Source organism: Fusarium pseudograminearum, chromosome 3 (assembly GCF_000303195.2).
Source record: "Fusarium pseudograminearum CS3096 chromosome 3, whole genome shotgun sequence".
NCBI lineage: Eukaryota > Fungi > Ascomycota > Sordariomycetes > Hypocreales > Nectriaceae > Fusarium > Fusarium pseudograminearum.
In genome coordinates this window covers 6,062,297-6,079,855 of record NC_031953.1, presented here as the reverse complement: position 1 = coordinate 6,079,855, position 17,559 = coordinate 6,062,297, and the positions used below count along the sequence as shown (strand labels likewise).

The window sequence follows — 17,559 nt, the reverse complement described above, 5'->3', positions numbered from 1 at the left end:
AGTAGCTTTGAGCCGACCAGTTGAGGTTACAGGCTGGTCAATATTTAGAAACCAGAGGATGCCGCAAACCCAACAACTCGGCAAAAAGGTCAAGGAAATCCGACAGGAGAGTTGCAAGATATTAGCTGCGCCCATGATTGCTTGACGACTATTGTCGGGCAAGATGCCCTTGGAAGACACGGCCTTTCTATCGAACGCGATGGGGACAGGATCGGGCGGCAAATGCCCAGGAACAGACGTACTGGCAATAATAGTCGGTTGACTTACACCACAGCTCCCTTTGTGGGTAAAAGCAAATTGAGGCTGAGAGGGCATGTGCGACAGGAAAATCACAACTGATGGATATCTTCCGCAAGGAACGGCCCCAACAATGCTAGTACTAGCAGCAAAGGGAAGTTCTCTTTACCAAAGAAAAGGTAAGTATTGATCAAAGGGTCTGCAGGCATGATGCTGATCAGCTGCCGTTAGACGCATCCACGTTGGACCGCCAGTGTTACCACTGGTATCGTCCCGGCCATCAGTTAGTTACCTCCAAGATGGGAGGCGACATTGATCAGCCTCTATCCAGGGCTGGTCATAGTTCTGGCAGAATGCAGAAGCAATGTCACTAGGTTCTGTGTTGCAGACTTGACTACGAAAGTCACAACGATGCAAGGATATCTACAAGAAGTAGAGGTGCCCATTTGGTGGCATCTCGGCTAGGAGCTTCAGCTTAAACGCAGTCGGCCTCCTTAATATCAACCGGGGATCTGGTGGCATATGACAACCGGGCCATTGTAGCCAGCTACGCGCTCGTGGGCACTTACAACAAGCCTTGAGTCCTTCTCGCTGGCTCTCTTGGTAGACTGTGTTATTGCAGGGCTGCCACAAAGTCATTCCCATGCTAACATCACAGTGGCCCTTACATCTAGATCGTTTGGGAGCATACAACCAAACTTCCCTGTGTGCAGCAGAAAGTTCATCTGGGAGCCTTGATTCTTATGGAGGCGAAACTCAACCCATTCTCTCTCTCCCGAAAAGGACTCCTATTCACGATCGAATTCGGCCAGGAGCGCTCGGTCAAATAAGCGAACTAATTACAGTCTACGATTCCGCCTCTATCTCGCCATGTCCATCACATGGAGCCTCCTCTGATGACCAACTACAATATACTGGAACTAGGGGCGTGTGGCTTGTCTGATGAAATCCGGGTGGGCCGTTGAGTCCATTTTACCTTGCGGACTCCTGGGACCTCTCGATCTACTCGAAAGAGATGCCGTCTTTGTCATCCTGAACTCATAAAGTAGAACCCCCTGCCTAGTAATACTGTGCGCTAACGTTGGATTAGACAGGATTCCAATACGCGATCAAGACGAACAAAGCGCCAATCCTGACACCTCCGAAGCATTTGGTCTTATTGTTGACCCCCTGTTCAAGACCTGCCATCTAGAAGCATGGTTGAGTTGAGCCACACGGCATCCCCTTCCAACATATCATTCTAGCCTCAAGACCCGTTACACAAGTTTGGCGGCATCATGACGAGTAACAAGGTTGGCTGCAGCCTATGATATGACGGACTGGTAGTCTTTCGGTGAACCCTTTTCTTGCCCGCCACAAACTAGTTCTACTTTATTTCAAGATGTACGGTAATCTTCCTCCATGTATTCATTATGCCTAGAGATAGGTATTGTACCATGATAATATTCAAGTTTCTTCAATATCTACCACACCAGTGGCCAGTTAAGACGCCGTCCCTCTATAGCCGCAATAAATACTCCTTTTCTTAGTTCTTCTTTTGATCATTCTCTTCCTCGCTCTTCTCTTTTCCGTCTTCTCCAAACATTGTTTCTTGGGCTAAAAGACAGGTTAGCATACGAAATCGTAACTGAAGAACATTGACTTACCACTCCACAACTCAGCATAAACACCATCACGGTCAATCAACTCCCGGTGTGTACCCATCTCCGCCACATGTCCCTCCTTAAGGACAATAATAAGATCAGAATCAAAAATCGTACGTAGACGATGAGCGACAAAGACGCTTGTTCGTCCCCTTTCGCGAAGAATGCTGTTGATGTTCATCATAAGGGCTTGCTCGGTGTGAGTATCCAAGGCACTGGTAGCCTCGTCGAAGAATAGCAGAGGAGGATCCTTGAGCAGGATACGGCTGACAGCAAGACGCTGCTTCTCGCCACCGGAAATCATGAGTCCGCGCTCACCAACCTTGGTATCGTAACCGTCAGGGAAAGACTGGATGGTATTATGGACGTGGGCACGCTTGGCGACAGCAACGACTTCTTCGTGAGTAGCGTTGATAGAACCGTATCGGATGTTGTGCTCAACTGTATCGTTGAATAGAGGGGTATCCTGGGGGACAACACCGATAGAGCGACGCAGAGACTCGAGGTCGACATCGCGAATATCTTGGTCATCAATCAGGACTCGGCCACCCTGGACATCATAGGATCGGAACAAGAGACGCAACAGAGTAGACTTTCCACATCCGCTGGGGCCAACAACAGCGACCTTCTTTCCAGCAGGGATTGTCAAGGACAGATCGCGGAGAATAGGGCGGTTAGGGTGGTAAGCAAAGTTGACGTTCTCAAACTTGATCTCGCCGCCCTTGGAGAGAACCAGAGGCTTCGCACCGGCCTTCTCCTTGATGTTGGCGTTGACCTTTTGGAGGTTGAACAGAGTCTCCATATCCAGCAGAGACTGTCGAAGCTCACGGTAGACGGATCCGAGGAAGTTGAGAGGGACAGAGAGTTGGAAAACAAGCTGGTTGACCATAACTAGGTCACCGACCGTCAAAGTACCCTCAGCCACACCATTGGCGGCAAGGTACATCATTCCAGTAAGAGCCGAGGAGAAGATGATATTTTGTCCACTGTTAAGAAGGGCCAGAGATGTCGCAACTTTGATGGAGTTCTTCTCATACTGTCCAAGAGCCTTGTCGTATCTCGCAACCTCGAACTTTTCGTTGTTAAAGTACTTGACAGCCTCGTAGTTGATGAGTGAGTCCACTGCCACGGTAGAAGCCTTGTTGTCTGCCGCATTGGCTTGTCTTCGGAACTTTGTTCGCCAAGCGGTTGTCCATATAGTAAATGCCGTGTAGCTGACCATTGTCAAAACGGTGAGAGCAGCAAATTTGGCGCCGTAGTTGTAAGTAAGAATTCCGCAAACCATGCTAATTTCAAGAGCAGTTGGTAAGACATGGAAAACCATGCTGGACAGAATAAAGCTGATTCCCTTGGTACCACGATCGAGAGCCCTGGTCAGCCCACCGGTTTGCTTGGAAAGATGGAATGTAAGATCGAGTCGCAACAAATGATCAAAGACATTACAGGCAACTTTTCGAATAGCGTTTTGTGCGACAGAAGCAAAAACAGCGTTTCGCAGTTCCTGGAATACTGTTGCGCCAATTCGAGATGCGCCATATGCTAGGATCATGGCTCCGGCAACTGTCGTCGCAGTACCTCCCACAGCGGCAACATCAATGTTCATAGAGTCTACAATGCCCTTGAAGTAGAAGGGAACTTGAACATTGAGGACTTTTGCGCCAATCAACAAAGAAACAGCGAGACTGACTCGGAGCTTGGTACCCCAGTCATCCTTCGGCCACAAATAGCGAGTCATCTCTTTCATGATAGCCCAGTCAGCCTTGCGCTGCTCCGGGGCAGACTTCTCGACCGTCGCAAGAGGATCATTTTGTTTCGTGGGTTGCTTGATTGCGGGAAACACGGCCGATGGCTTCGTAGTCGTGGATTTCGAGTCTGTGGGTGTCCGAGGCTGTTCGCGACGCGGGGCAGAGGTCCAGAAGGTCTGGGTTAGACCAGGTCGCTGCTGAGAGGTTGTAGATAGGCGGTAGAGCGCTGGATTGTACCGGGGACATGCCCTCGATGAGCGCTGGAGCAATTGAGGGATCATTTTGGGTTTTGGGCTCAACGCGAGCTCATCATGGGATGTCTTGGGTTGGTGGGATGGTGGGGAGCTACCCAGACTAGGTAGACAATAGAGAAGAGGGACAACAAGGTACCGGAGCTGCCAGGAACCTGCCCTTGGGAAGGGATGTCTGGCTGCGGTCCGGTAGGTTAATGTAGTTGACCAAGAAGATATCTGGTAACCCAAAGGGTCTATAATAAGCACGAGGGTAGACTAATGATGAAGCTCACATAATGTGCTAGCTAAATGATGCAACCAATTGAGGCCTGAGGCAGCCGATGATCGGAGTTGGAAGGTTAGTATACAAGGATTCAATTTGATCAATATTGTCAATGTTATGCAGGAATGTAAAATATATTATCAATATTGCTTTCATAACTGGCTATATTCCCTGAAATTTTTGAAAACATATTAAAGTAAGAAAAGGAGTCTTGTATCGGAGTGTATAAACAACATGTTGCGCCTGGACTCAGACTGGGTATCAATATTCAAGACAAAATAAAACGAGACGACAAAACAAATAATAAATAAGCAAAGACAATGCGAAGGAGTCCACTTGAACTTCTCGCATCCAGCTTCTAAAAGGCTCAGTTTCTCTAAACCTACGGAGTATGCAGTGTTTAGATTTCATCATTGCGCTGCTAGTTTGCTTTTCATCGATTGACTTCCCCCAGGTGCCCGCATAGACCCATCTTCTCTCCGTAGGTATCGAAAGGCTTTTGAACTTCCGACTCAGTCTAGGGGTGTAGACTGTAGAGAAATGCATAGTTGAGTTGACACTTAGAATTTGTGGGAAAGTCGGCGGGTTATACTCGTGTTGCCCAAGCCCTCGCTTCAAGTCAACCTTATAATAAGCTTTCTTCTGAAAATATTTCACGATACACGTATGATAGAAGTCCCATTTTAAGGCGCATTTTTGAAGTCAAAATTCTCTAGAAGATCAAAGAAGGTTGGTAAGATAGAGCTATGGGCGCGATTTGAGGCCGTAAGTACGATATTGGCTTCCTGCGCTGTGGCATTACCGAGAGACCAAGTCGATTTGACGGAAATACAGTTTGCTTCCGTATCTATGAGTCAGATATCAGCAATATTATCTTGAAAACAGGTTATCCAAGGTTCAGATCAATGATAAAGAACTATCCTGCGACTCAACAATTCTTGGGTGCCGCCTTTTCAGCAAGCCCTGCCATACGTGACCTTGACCCTATTCGACTACCAAAGGGGAATTGGATTCTGAGAGTTTTACTTTGATATATCTCTACTTTGAGCGTCTAACACGAGGTCGGAAATTGTTCATACAAAGAGACCATTGTTTAAAAGAGGTGGAGAAACATCTTGCAGCAGACATCGCGGATATATTATGTACAAGAGCATATTTGTTATTAGAGCATGCTCTATCAATTCATTTAATAGTAAAGATATTTCCCTTGTATTTTTCGACTTGAACTGTCTTGACTGTTCGTATTATATAATGACGACTCAAGGCCAGTGACCCCTACACTGAGCTGTACCAACCACTGCAACACTCCAACTACAGTGGACAGCCTTACAGCGTCGACTACGCCAGTCAGCACAGGGCGGGTCTGGTCCATACAAGCTCGAGCTTAGCACTTGAACAACAAAATTGACAGATTACCTCAGCTTCACAACATACTACATCCATATATTTCCAGCATAAATCATTTCTATAGCTATTTTCTTTACTGCCGCCCATCATGGAAAGCCTCGAGGCTCTCCGGGCCTACCTCAATGAGAACCTCGTTCCCCACGCTCAGCGCTATCCCCTACAAGCCATCCTCGTCACAGCCATAGTCCTCTTCATCACAACGAGACTCTTCACCGGCAGTCCTTCATCAGTCAGAAAAGATGGTTCAAAGACACCTCCTCTTGCACCTTTCTGGATCCCTCTCTTTGGCCATGCTCCGCGTATCTTTCTCAGCCCTTCTACCGCCTTGACGCGCTTCAGAAATCGATATGGCCAAGGTGTATTCTCCGTTCGACTATTCCAGAGCATTCACTCTTTTGTCTTTCGTCCTTCTCTCGCTGCTCGTCTGCTTGAGCAGCCTGACTCTGTCGCCGACAAGGAGTTTATCACGCGGCATATCATGATGACCAATTTTGGTCTCTCCAAGAAGGACCTTGCAGCTTATGACAAGGCTGCTACTGAAGTCTATCAGGTTACAAAGAAGCATCTGAGCGGTTCTCATCTCGATGATCTAGCCAAAGCTACCCTCAGAGATCTGGATGACAACGCCGCTGATGTGATATCCTTCAACTGCTACTCCACCGACCAGATGGACTGGGAGAGACTGGCCAATGCAGAGCTTTTGGAGGACATCAAAGACGAGAACATTATGGCTGTCGACTTCTTCGAGCTTATCAAGACCTTCATCGCCAGAACCGCTACAATTTCCGTCTTTGGTACAGACTTTGTCGAGGTCTATCCCGACATCTGGCCTCACCTCTGGATTTTCAACAATGGCTTCCACTCGTTGGCCATGGGCGTTCCTGTCTGGGCCCCTTTCCCCACCTCCCAGCGGGCCAGAATTGCTCTTGGAAGATTGCTCACTTTTATGCGAGAGTTCCATGATGAGTTTGAAACGTTTCTAAGTGGTGAAGAGCCCGGGCAGAAATGGCAAGACTTTCACACCGTCAGCCCCCTTGTTCGCGCCAGAGCCGAGGTTTATCGAAAGCACGGCTTGTCCTCTGATGTGCGCGCTGCATTCGATGTTTCCCTTCTCTGGAGCACGACTGTCCAAACTACCTCGCTCATCTCATGGTCTCTTTTCGAACTGTATCAGGACCCCGTTCTTCTATCGCAGATCCGCGAACAAATCACCCCTCATGTTGAAATTGTTCAGCCCAATCACGATTTCGGAGGTGCCGTCTGGATTCCTCCTCAAATCAAGAAACTCGACCTGGAAGGACTGTTAACCAAGTGTCCTTTACTGCAAGGCGTGTACCTCGAGACATTGAGGCTCTACGGCGGAGGATGGTCTGCGAGGTATTTGAAGGAGGATGTCACACTTAAGGACAAGGAGGACAGTTTCGTCCTGAAGAAGGGAACGTTTGCTCATGTCATCAACAATCTTCACCACTCTGATCCCAGATGCTTTACCGACTCCAAGATTTGGCAAGCCGGACGATATCTTGAGGATACCGTGGATAAGAAGGGAGTCAAGACACAGAAGGTTGATCCATACACCGTCCAAGCATCAGGTATGTCCATTGTCCCCCATCGGATACAATTACTAACAGTCCTCTTTAGATGGTACATTGACCATGTGTGATGACTCGGAATTTACTTTGAGGAAGGTCCTCATGTACGTCTCGGTATTTATTTCGCTATACGATCTCCAGCCCGCGGGAAGCGAAATCTGGCCTTCACCATCGATTGTTAAGGGCGTGGCTTCGGTGCAGCCATGGAGCTCTCTTAGATTATGGGTTAAGAGACGGACGCCTCCGAAAGATAATTGAGTCTCTCGAGGCGAAGAAATTGGTGTACGATACGAGGATATTCAGTTGTGATCTAATGAGACACGCTTTCGGCGATTATTTAAAGAGTCCCGGTATTAGTGACGACGCCCTTCAACATTTCACCAAAACTACATCCAGATATCAACGCCTCGGGTTGTCGGCATATAACTACAGCCTACAGTCTACAGACTACTCATGTCTTGTCACCCACTGAAACCAACCTCGTTCACTCGATGTCACTCAACCAGTTTCATAATCCCAGCTCACCAAGTGAGCCCTAGTGGGGCATAGTTCAAACCGTGTCTAGCATAAAAATATCCACAACATCAAAAAGATATCTCGGAGAGAGGATCTCTCCCCCGGGAAGGCTCGAACTTCCGATCTCCCGATTGTCTATTTAATAACAGTCGGACGCTTTAGCCAACTAAGCCACAGGGGATGAGTTGATTTGATGATGGCCGCTGCCAAGTTGGTGTCTATGTCGATGTGCGTAATTTTTTACAACAGCCGGCTGGTGATACTAGCGGTTGTAGTTGAAGCTATCGGTTCAGTGAGTTGTCAAAGGATAGAGTGAAGAGCTAGCAGAGGTTGGTAAGGTCCTGTATAACAATTGAGGCGTTGACGTTGATGTCATGAACATTGAACCAACCAGCCAGGACATTGGTGCAATTGAGTTGGTCCAACGTGTCTTTTCTAAAATGATAGATGAAAGCAAATACTATTTTGCCAAGCTTTGAGTTAACTATACATCCATTTGCCTGAGAATCCATGTGATTGTGCCATGACTCCAGCTTGTCTACATGTGGTAACTCCTTTAGACAACCCGAGAATGAGGCATGAAGGAAAAAGAAGAATCAAATTACCCTCTTGGCAAATACCGGCCCAGCCAGTACACAATAGCACGAGCTGCTTATCACCTCTGAGTCACAAGACAAGACAAAAAGTCAAGTGTAGAGCTCAAGTCAGCAAAAGACACAACATCAAAAAGATATCTCGGAGAGAGGATCTCTCCCCCGGGAAGGCTCGAACTTCCGATCTCCCGATTGTCTATTGAATAACAGTCGGACGCTTTAGCCAACTAAGCCACAGGGGATGCTTTAGTTGCTGTTGAAATTCGAGTGTTTAACAGAGCTCCTGTATCCTTGACAATCGTTTTTGCGAGCGTTGGAATCAGGAAGGATTGTTTTTCTCATTTATATCGAAGAATTAGTGCAATGCTTCGCCATTGTATCGAGGCTGTAGGCGGACAGCACAGTGGTCTTGAATGCTGTGGCAAAGTGGGTGAGCTTCAAGCTTTGCCTTCAACAGCCAGAATGCGTTGATCGGACGTAGATCGTGCTTAGTGGCAGGCGCTGGGCTGGGCTATTCAATTCATTTAATAAGCAACTGGGACAGGGAATAAATTTCAACTGATAATAAGAATATTTTGATTGTAAAGAGTGCTTGATGACTGCACTTACTCGCGAGCAAGTTGTTAGACTGCTATATCCTGAAGTAACCACCTTAGATCCAAAGGTGGTACCACTGCTTTTGGTGGTTCAACTCAATTTGTGTTAACGCTGGTTACCCTGCACGTTTTGGCTTTGGAGCCGGTAGCGCTTCACCACGATTTTCTCCCAAGTAGGATACTCTAGGCTATGAAGGCTCAGCATTGTCTTTTCAGTTTCACAATAATAATGCTGAATCCTGAGATTCTTACATGATGCTTATCAGTGGAAACTTGCCAATCCTTCTTAGTGGCTGTGTTCATGGAAGGATGCGATCGTCGTTAACAGCGGATTAGGCAGTCTTCTGGAAAAGTCGAGTGGACCTGTGAAGCCTTCAGAGGTGTTTAATCTAGGAAATCTCAATGCCGATTCCTTCATTGCTGCAGTATCATGGCGATCATTTGCCCGAGTTTTAAAGACGTGATCAAACAGACATGCATGGGGCCGAAGATCTCGGCTCCGGGGTTCTGTACCAAGCAATATGATCGGGCTGTGCAGAGGCTGAGTTCCAATGATCTTGTAGATTTGTTATTCGTTGACTTTCGTCTGATAACTCTTTGAGATGAGCGGTCTGTATTCTTCTGCCTTGTGGAGTAGAAAGCTTCGACTTTGAGGCTCAGTTGCCTTCTTCTGGGTCAACCCAGCGACTCAATATCTAGTCAGCCAGTGGCTAGTTGATTTGCATTCCCATGTGGCAAGATGGATTGAGGCACTGTTCTACGTCCAACATGTGATACTGTATCAAGGCTGAGAAGCATTCTAGAACTCTGTCCGCCCCAACATCATCGCTCGGCAGACAGCTCCCGGTCATTTCCAGATCCAGATAGAGCTTATGCATGGCTGACCATCAGTCGTGTCATATCATCCCGGCATACAGTAGCCAAGTCAAAGGCCATGACAAACAATGACAAGTGGGCATTTGTGAATTGACAAGAGGCGGTGCACTCAGGCACTCCATCAGGTCACACGTCCTTTGACCAATGAAATAACACGTCTGCCGTCGCGTCCATGACCCTAGAGCTCTGCTTTGTGCGTAAAGTACAGAATGCGCTCGAATTCTTATTGGTCGAGATCATGCAGTAGCTCTGCCGAGTCTCCGTGAGCAACAAGTCCAAGGGTCATGGAAACCAACTGCAATCGGGCGAAAAGACAGCTGCCGTTAGCCAAAGTATCGTGACCCTTCCGACGCCGTTACCGCCAAAGAGGCTGAGTTGAGATGTAGGCACATGCTATTTGCCTCTAGGTCCTGACCTAGTGCACCATCCCTGTGAAGCTTTCGATGGTGCCAGCGGTAACACAGAACGAGAAGAATGAAGAGAATAGAGAGGAGGCACTTGCGGGGCAGAATAGCTGCAGTATCGTGACTATCGAAGCCGCTAGGAGTGCTCAGTGTTGTAGTGCAGAGCCTACACTGCTTGGCCAGCGCGCATCGTTGCCGGGTTTGCGACAAACCGAGCGACCAAAAGGCTTGGCCATATCATGGACTCGAGCTAAGCCGTGCTATTTCCACAGGGAGTGGCTGATGCTTAGTACCTAGTCAGGCGAGTTTACTTGTATACTCGTAGAGGTTAAGATATGGGTATCGATCGAGGGTGCGAATACGTGTTAGACAAGTCGCTGATCTGATAGTCTATGTTGCTTCGTGTTGGCCGTATTTCCGTGGATTGGAAGTTTACCACAAAACCACTTTCTCGTGCAGCTTGTTAGCGGCAAGTCCAAGCCTTGCACCCTGCAAGTCTCTGGTCCATCCAACCAATAAATGACTATCGCCAAGGGTTAGCATGCCATATGGACTCCACAATATGGGGGAGAAGATCACTCCTTCCCCAACTCACCCGTGTCACCTGCTGGTTGCTGGTTGCTGGTTGCTGGTGCAGGAGCTGTGCTGCGCAACAAGGGAAGGAAGCTTAGGTTGTGTCGGGTCCGGTGTTACTGCCAACAAGGTTGACAGACGTCACCTTACGCCCTTGGCGTTTGTAAGAACCAATTCAATTCCAATTCAATCGAAACGAAGGAGGGTGGTCAAGAGTTGACCCGACCAGATTAAATATCTCCCTTCCCCCCGCCCCAAATCTCGAAACACTTTGTCTCTGATACTCATACCAACCAAGTCATCAAAACATTTGATCATCAAAAACATCTGATCCTTCAAGTATCACCCAACTTTCTGGATCAGCAGCAAACAATACTACTCAGTATTAAACATCCTTCTCGACTAAACACAACAAACACAATTCAACATGTCGTCCACTGAGGGCATGATCAACGGCGGAAGCTCAACCGCCAATTCAAAGGCTCCCGCTCCCGCGTATGCTCCCGAACACACAACCGAGCATACACATGCTCCCACCGAAGGCAATGGGGGCTTCATCTCCCAGAACAAGATGACGGTTGTGCCCCCCAAGAAGGAAGACCTCCAGCGCAAGTATGCCACTGTTGTCGAACAGGAGGCTGGTGACAACGACTGGTACGGAGGCATGAGTAAGTACCACACATACTATCCCCATGGAGCCAGTAACTTACATATCCAGTGAACGTTCTCGGAGGTATCGTCGGAACCATGGGCGCTATTCCCTGCTGCATCATCTGTCCCAACCCTTACAAGGAAGTCCACCAGGGCAACGTTGGTCTTGTCACCAAGTTTGGAAAGTTCTACAAGGCTGTCGACCCCGGTCTGGTCAAAATCAACCCTCTCAGCGAGAGACTTCTTCAGATCGATGTCAAGATTCAGACCACCGAGGTCCCAGAACAGATCTGCATGACCAAGGACAACGTCACCCTTCGCTTGACCTCCGTCATCTACTACCACATTGTCTCTCCTCACAAGGCTGCTTTCGGTATCAACAACGTTAAGCAAGCTCTTATGGAGCGTACTCAGACCACTCTCCGTCACGTTGTCGGTGCTCGCGTCCTTCAGGATGTTATTGAACGTCGTGAGGAGATTGCTCAGTCAATTGGAGAAATCATCGAGGATGTCGCTGCCGGATGGGGTGTTCAGGTTGAGAGCATGCTCATCAAAGACATTGTTTTCAGTCAGGAGTTGCAGGAGTCTCTCTCCATGGCTGCTCAGAGCAAGCGTATCGGTGAAAGCAAGATTATCGCCGCCAAGGCCGAGGTAAACATTCACATCACCATGAGTCTCTCACACATTGCTAACCAGTTTCCAGGTTGAATCCGCCAAACTCATGCGACAGGCTGCCGACATCTTGAGCTCGGCCCCTGCCATGCAGATCCGATACCTCGAGGCTATGCAGGCGATGGCCAAGTCTGCCAACAGCAAGGTCATCTTCTTGCCTGGTGCAAGCCAGAGCATGGGCGGCGCCCTCAATGCCGCCCTGACCAACGAAACTGGCGAGTCCAGTGGCAACAACTTCGGCGGACAGCAAGACTTTGGAGGTCAGGACCCAGGTTTCCAACAGGCTATGAACGCCCGCGTTGTGGAGAACATCTAGATCCAGATGCTCTCCCATCGTGCCTTTCAATTTTGAGGTGATGGTTGGCTAACGCTTGAGGGTTTCCCGTTTCGGGAGTTAGCCTGGTCTACTTGATTCCGAAAGCATCGCTTCGACTGCTCTCTTCTCGTCTCCATCAGCACTATACCCCAGCGTCAACCTCCCAACTCAACTGGTTAGCCTGACCCATTTTTGCTTTTCCCACAGCGCTGCTCTCTGATACCCGTCTTGACAACTCGCTACCACTTCTTTTGGTATTTTGTAACTTCAGTGTATGTATTTTATTCTTCTATTCTTTGGACAAAGTGGCGGTGGAATAAGGTGGTGTAGCTTTGTGCTTGTTATTCTCAAGGATACCCTTTGTTTGCTCAGGTGAGCGCTTAATGAGGACTGGAACTCTGGATGATAATGGATGGCTACAATACCCAATCGCTACGAATATATGTTTTTACCGGAATCTTTGACATTTACCTGAAAGTCCTATGTGATGTAAGGTGAGACTTAGTGAGGACTTGGGCGAGTACAAAAGATGATGTGACTTGACAAATCGTTTTAGTGGATGTTCCTATCCTCCATTCAGAGAATGACATGTCTAGAATCAATGTAGCAGAAAGAGGTGTCTAAGCTTTATAAAGGATATGAAAATAAATAACCTAAGAGTCTGGTCTAGATTGCATAAACTGACATGTTGATTTCGCCTCTTGTGCTTCCTGGACGTCTCTAGAGCCTTTGGGGATGACCTCAGTTTCAGATATATGCAATGCAAAACATTAGCAGTCACGCCGTGTTAGAGCAAGGCAATCAGGATTAACTTTTTAAACTTGACAAATTCTTTATCTTCTAGAGCCCCTCTGTTCACTCTCCTATCCAATTCCACCTCCTTTGATCAGCGCACACCACCCCGGGGAACGTGAACAGAGGGTCAAGTAGAGAACACGAAAAATGAGTAAAACCAAATCACGCCGATATGCCCTCCGCCCAAACGCCAGCCAGCCAGGAAACAAGGTGCGGGCAGAAGCTGCCATGCCAGGAGTCTCTCAGGTATCATATATCTACACATCAGGAACCATCCAACATTTTCTTGTTGACTTTTATTGTGATGTTTTGTGTTGATGGCTCGTCGTCAGTGTTTAGACGAGTACGAGTAAAGCAGGTAGGTTGAGAATTATTAATCTCGTAATCCTACAATTGTGTCCAATTTAGCATCATCACGACTTGCGCCGTGATAAGATACTCGGGACCATTTAGGCCTCAGAGTGACGCTTCTTCTTCTTCTGCTTCTTCTCCTTCTTGGGTGTGGCCTCATCATCTGAGTCGTGCTTGCGCTTCTTCTTGCCCTCGGTCTCCTCAGCAGGTTGAGACTTGGTAGGTGTAGCGGTAGCCTTCTCAGCGGCCTCGGCAGCCTTGCGCAGTTTCTTGAGTTCCTTCTTGCTGACAACCTTGGGTGTGCCATCGGCGTTGAGCTCGACATCACCTCGCTCGTACTTGCGCTTGAACTTCTTGACAGAGATACCGGCCTCCTCAGCAAGACGCTCGTAGTCGGCCTCGGAAAGCTTCTTGGGCTTGGCGGGAGTGGCAGCATCGTCGCTATCGTCATCGCTGGCATCCTTCATCTCCTCATCAACCTCCTCGATGAGCTTCTTGGCCTTCTTAATCTTCTTGGCGGGGGTAGCTTCGTTGGTCTCCTCATCGTCGGCAACACCATCAGCGTCGCCGTTGTATCGGCGGGTCTCCTTGACAGTGAACTGACCAGCACCAACGATCTCACCAGAGGGGGTAACGTTGGCACCCTTGGGCAGGAGAGGCTTGCCCTCGAGCTTGCGGAGGTGGTTCTCGAGTTTGATGCGGTTGCTGAGACCGAGGATGGCGCGCTCCTCCTCATCAGCATCATCCTCAATATCGCCAAGAGCATCGACACGGAGACCGAGAGCAGCCTTAGCAGACAGCATACGGGCGATCTTTCCCTTGTTTCGGCCGGTAGCCTGGCCGATAAGTGAAGAGTGGTAGATAAGACCGTACTTGGGTGTGTCGTGCTTGGTCTTGAGAGCACGGAAAAGAGCCTTCTCGGCACCGAGAATCTGAACAGTGGAACCAGGGGCCTTGGCCAAGCTGATGAGAGATCCAGCGTGGGCGATGAGGCGAGCACCAACAAGGTAACCGACAAGAGCAGTCAGGTTGGGAGCGATGGCGCGCATGCGGCTCTCGAGGTAAGAAGAGAGCTGGGTTCGGTAGTTGGAGTAAACGATGACCTGGTCAGCCAGGAGCTTGATGTTCTCAAGATCCTCCTCAGTAATCTCGGTACCCATGCTGATCTCGGCGGCAGCCTTCATGGAGACCTCAATCTCCTCGGGAAGGATCTCAGAAAGGTCGCAGTCGGCAATGTTGGTACGCATGCCAACAGCGAGAATGACGCGAGCGTAGGCCAAGTTGTCATTGAGAATCTTGGCCATCTCGGGGAAGTGCCATCCGTACCACTCCTTGGTTCGCATAGCGTAAACGTTGAGTTCCTTGTCGAGGTCGTCAAGAAGCTTGATAGCCTGAATGATCATGGAGTCGACCTTATCGGCAGAGAACTTGAGCTTGTGGCGCGACATGGAGTGAGAAAGACCGAGAGCCATGCGGTCAAAGTTCTCCTCAAGCAGGCCGGGGATGAGGTTGGCCATCTGGCCTCGAATGCCTCGGAAAAGATCCATAGTGTTGGAGCCAGAGACAGGGGAGATGTTAAGATCGGGCAAGTTGGAAATGGCTGTGCCAAGCTTCATGTCGGCGACAGCGAGCGAAGCCTTCTTCTCGGACTTGAGGTCGTCGAGGAGTTGGGAGAGAAGCTCGGGGACCTTGCCCTCCTTGAGCGAGGCAGCCTCTTCGAGAGCGGTAGCGGCACTGTCGAACTTGACAAACTTCTTGAGCTTGAGCCTGTAAGGCAAGACGGTATTAGTCGGTGTGGCTTTGGCATTGTAGCATGTTTGCGACCGCTCAATGTCTGTAAAAAAAGACATTGTCGAGTGCCCAATGGCGAAAGTTTTCGCAAATGAAAAATGTTCAAAACTTACATTTCGACGACCTTTTCGGGTCGACCAAGCTCAGCAGCGAGTTCCTCGTTCTTGAGCATCTTCTTGTCGGTAGCCTTGAACAGGCCATAGCTGCTTCTTGTTAGCCAATGCCCATTGTTTGACTTGCAGCATCCTCGCAATGATAAATCGAGGTCGAGGCTGTCGAGGGTCGCGACTTACCCTGCCGGCGTCTCGGCAAGCACAAAGAGTGACATTTTGAATTAGTTAGTTCCTTCCTGATGGTCTCGCTTTAATCGATTGGCGTCGTGGCTTCCTCGCGAGGCACAGTCCGGTTAGTTGAGCGCGGCTGCGAAAGGAAAGATCGAAGATAAACTGGCGATGGAAAAATTTCAGAGGAAGCTTGGAAAGGATCCACTCAATTTTTTTTGGCCTTTGGCACTGGCGCAGAAAGTGTGATGCAAGGTTCTCCGGCTGTCGGTAAAAGGAAAGTCCGACTTTCGCATGAAGTCAGTAGGTACGTACCCCCAGCCACTGGGGACTCCTGGCCACTCACGTGTGGGCCTCGACGCTCGCGACGTCTAGCTTGTGTTACGGCTTGGGATTGTTAGGCGACCAACTTTGTTTGAGGATAGACCTAAGTTCATCGCCTCGACCATCAAGACTTCCATTTATTTATCAAGATCTCGAATACGATACAACAGGACCGAACGTAACGCGACGAACCATACTTCAAGATGGAGGGTCTTTACTACAACGTCAACAACGGGTGCGTCTTAGCTTGAGTTGGAGACGGAAGCTTCATGCGAGTTAGTTATGGAGACTAACCCCAGTGAACAGTTACGTCGAGGGCATCGTCCGAGGCTACCGCAACAGCCTTCTCACAGGCGCGGCCTATAACAACCTGACCCAATGCGAAACCATTGATGGTACGCGACTCGACTTCATCCTCAACCTCTTACATGCTGATGATGTCTAGATCTCAAGCTCCAACTTGGCCCTTCCTACGGCGACTTCCTTGCTTCTCTACCTCCTAACCCCTCGACTTCAGCTCTTGCGGCCAAGACAACCGACAAGCTCATCTCAGAATTCCGATATGTTCGCGCCCAGGCTGTTGGCTCTCTTGCTACATTTATGGACTACGTCACTTACGGCTACATGATCGACAATGTTGCCCTTCTCATCACAGGCACCCTTCACGAGCGCGATACCCGTGAGCTCCTTGATCGATGCCACCCCCTGGGCTGGTTTGAAACCATGCCTGTGCTTTGCGTTGCTACCAACATTGAGGAGCTCTACAACAGCGTACTCATCGAGACCCCTCTCGCCCAATACTTCAAGGGCAGCCTGAGCCATCAGGACCTCGACGAGTTGAACATTGAGATTGTTCGAAACACACTCTACAAGAACTACCTCGAGGACTTTTACAACTTTGTCAACACCCACCCTGAGATGGCTGGCACTCCCACTGCTGAGGTTATGTCTGAGATTCTCGAGTTCGAGGCTGACCGCCGTGCCATCAACATCACACTCAACTCTTTCGGCACCGATCTATCCAAGCAGGACCGTAACAAGCTCTACCCCAGCTTTGGAAAGCTGTACCCCGAGGGAACTCTCATGCTTTCTCGTGCCGAAGACCCTGAGGGCGTTCGCCTGGCCGTCGACGGTGTTCATGACTACAAGTCTTTCTTTGATGCCATCAATGTTGGTGGCGGCCCATCAGGACCTGGAAACATGGGCGGCGGTGCTGGTGAGACCAAGACGTTGGAAGATATGTTTTACCAGAAGGAGATGGAAATTTCCAAGAACGCGTTCACTAGACAATTCACGCACGGCATTGTCTACGCGTGGGTAAAGTTGCGAGAGCAGGTTAGTCACTCGTTCTGCCCCAGTGTTATGCATCAACTAATCTATAAATAGGAAATCCGCAACATTACTTGGATTGCCGAATGCATAGCTCAGAACCAGAAGGAGCGTATCGGCAACTACATCAGCGTCTTTTGATTTGAGTCCCTCCAGCTTTCGTTTTCAGCAGGGTTTTGTGTAGTATAGTAGCAAATGTGAGCTCGTAATGGCACGGAATAGTTTCCACACTGGCGCAAAGGGAAAGATGGGTAGATGCAAAAGGCGGCGTCGTCGCTCATCTTTCAGGTGGCTTGTATTGTACATAAAGAGAAACAAGTTATTCTACAAAAACAGCTCCCGCCCCCCCCC

General features: G+C 49.0%; 6 protein-coding genes across 6 annotated transcripts, besides 1 other annotated feature; 3 read left to right on the top strand and 3 right to left on the bottom strand.

Moving 5' to 3' along the window:
* Positions 1-1,762: 1,762 nt before the first annotated feature.
* Positions 1,763-3,906, bottom strand: FPSE_01378 (uncharacterized protein; the record flags this gene model as incomplete). The annotated part of the gene is made up of 2 exons (XM_009254498.1): positions 1,763-1,833; positions 1,884-3,906. The coding sequence occupies 2 exons, from the start codon at positions 3,904-3,906 to the stop codon at positions 1,763-1,765; spliced, it is 2,094 nt and encodes a 697-aa protein (XP_009252773.1).
* A 1,730-nt stretch (positions 3,907-5,636) lies between these two features.
* On the top strand, positions 5,637-7,398 carry FPSE_01379 (uncharacterized protein; the record flags this gene model as incomplete). The annotated part of the gene is made up of 2 exons (XM_009254499.1): positions 5,637-7,140; positions 7,190-7,398. 2 exons carry the CDS (start codon positions 5,637-5,639, stop codon positions 7,396-7,398), a joined length of 1,713 nt encoding a protein of 570 aa, XP_009252774.1.
* Positions 7,399-8,604: 1,206 nt separating this feature from the next.
* FPSE_01380 (uncharacterized protein) lies at positions 8,605-9,148 on the bottom strand (the record flags this gene model as incomplete). The annotated part of the gene is made up of 4 exons (XM_009254500.1): positions 8,605-8,760; positions 8,859-8,922; positions 8,966-9,033; positions 9,098-9,148. 4 exons carry the CDS (start codon positions 9,146-9,148, stop codon positions 8,605-8,607), a joined length of 339 nt encoding a protein of 112 aa, XP_009252775.1.
* A 1,977-nt stretch (positions 9,149-11,125) lies between these two features.
* On the top strand, positions 11,126-12,337 carry FPSE_01381 (uncharacterized protein; the record flags this gene model as incomplete). The annotated part of the gene is made up of 3 exons (XM_009254501.1): positions 11,126-11,366; positions 11,417-12,000; positions 12,053-12,337. 3 exons carry the CDS (start codon positions 11,126-11,128, stop codon positions 12,335-12,337), a joined length of 1,110 nt encoding a protein of 369 aa, XP_009252776.1.
* Positions 12,338-13,581: 1,244 nt separating this feature from the next.
* On the bottom strand, positions 13,582-15,602 carry FPSE_01382 (uncharacterized protein; the record flags this gene model as incomplete). The annotated part of the gene is made up of 3 exons (XM_009254502.1): positions 13,582-15,250; positions 15,388-15,477; positions 15,568-15,602. 3 exons carry the CDS (start codon positions 15,600-15,602, stop codon positions 13,582-13,584), a joined length of 1,794 nt encoding a protein of 597 aa, XP_009252777.1.
* Positions 13,600-13,629: a microsatellite.
* Positions 15,603-16,082: 480 nt separating the features above from the next.
* FPSE_01383 (uncharacterized protein) lies at positions 16,083-17,349 on the top strand (the record flags this gene model as incomplete). The annotated part of the gene is made up of 4 exons (XM_009254503.1): positions 16,083-16,114; positions 16,186-16,274; positions 16,325-17,214; positions 17,266-17,349. The coding sequence occupies 4 exons, from the start codon at positions 16,083-16,085 to the stop codon at positions 17,347-17,349; spliced, it is 1,095 nt and encodes a 364-aa protein (XP_009252778.1).
* Positions 17,350-17,559: the final 210 nt, after the last annotated feature.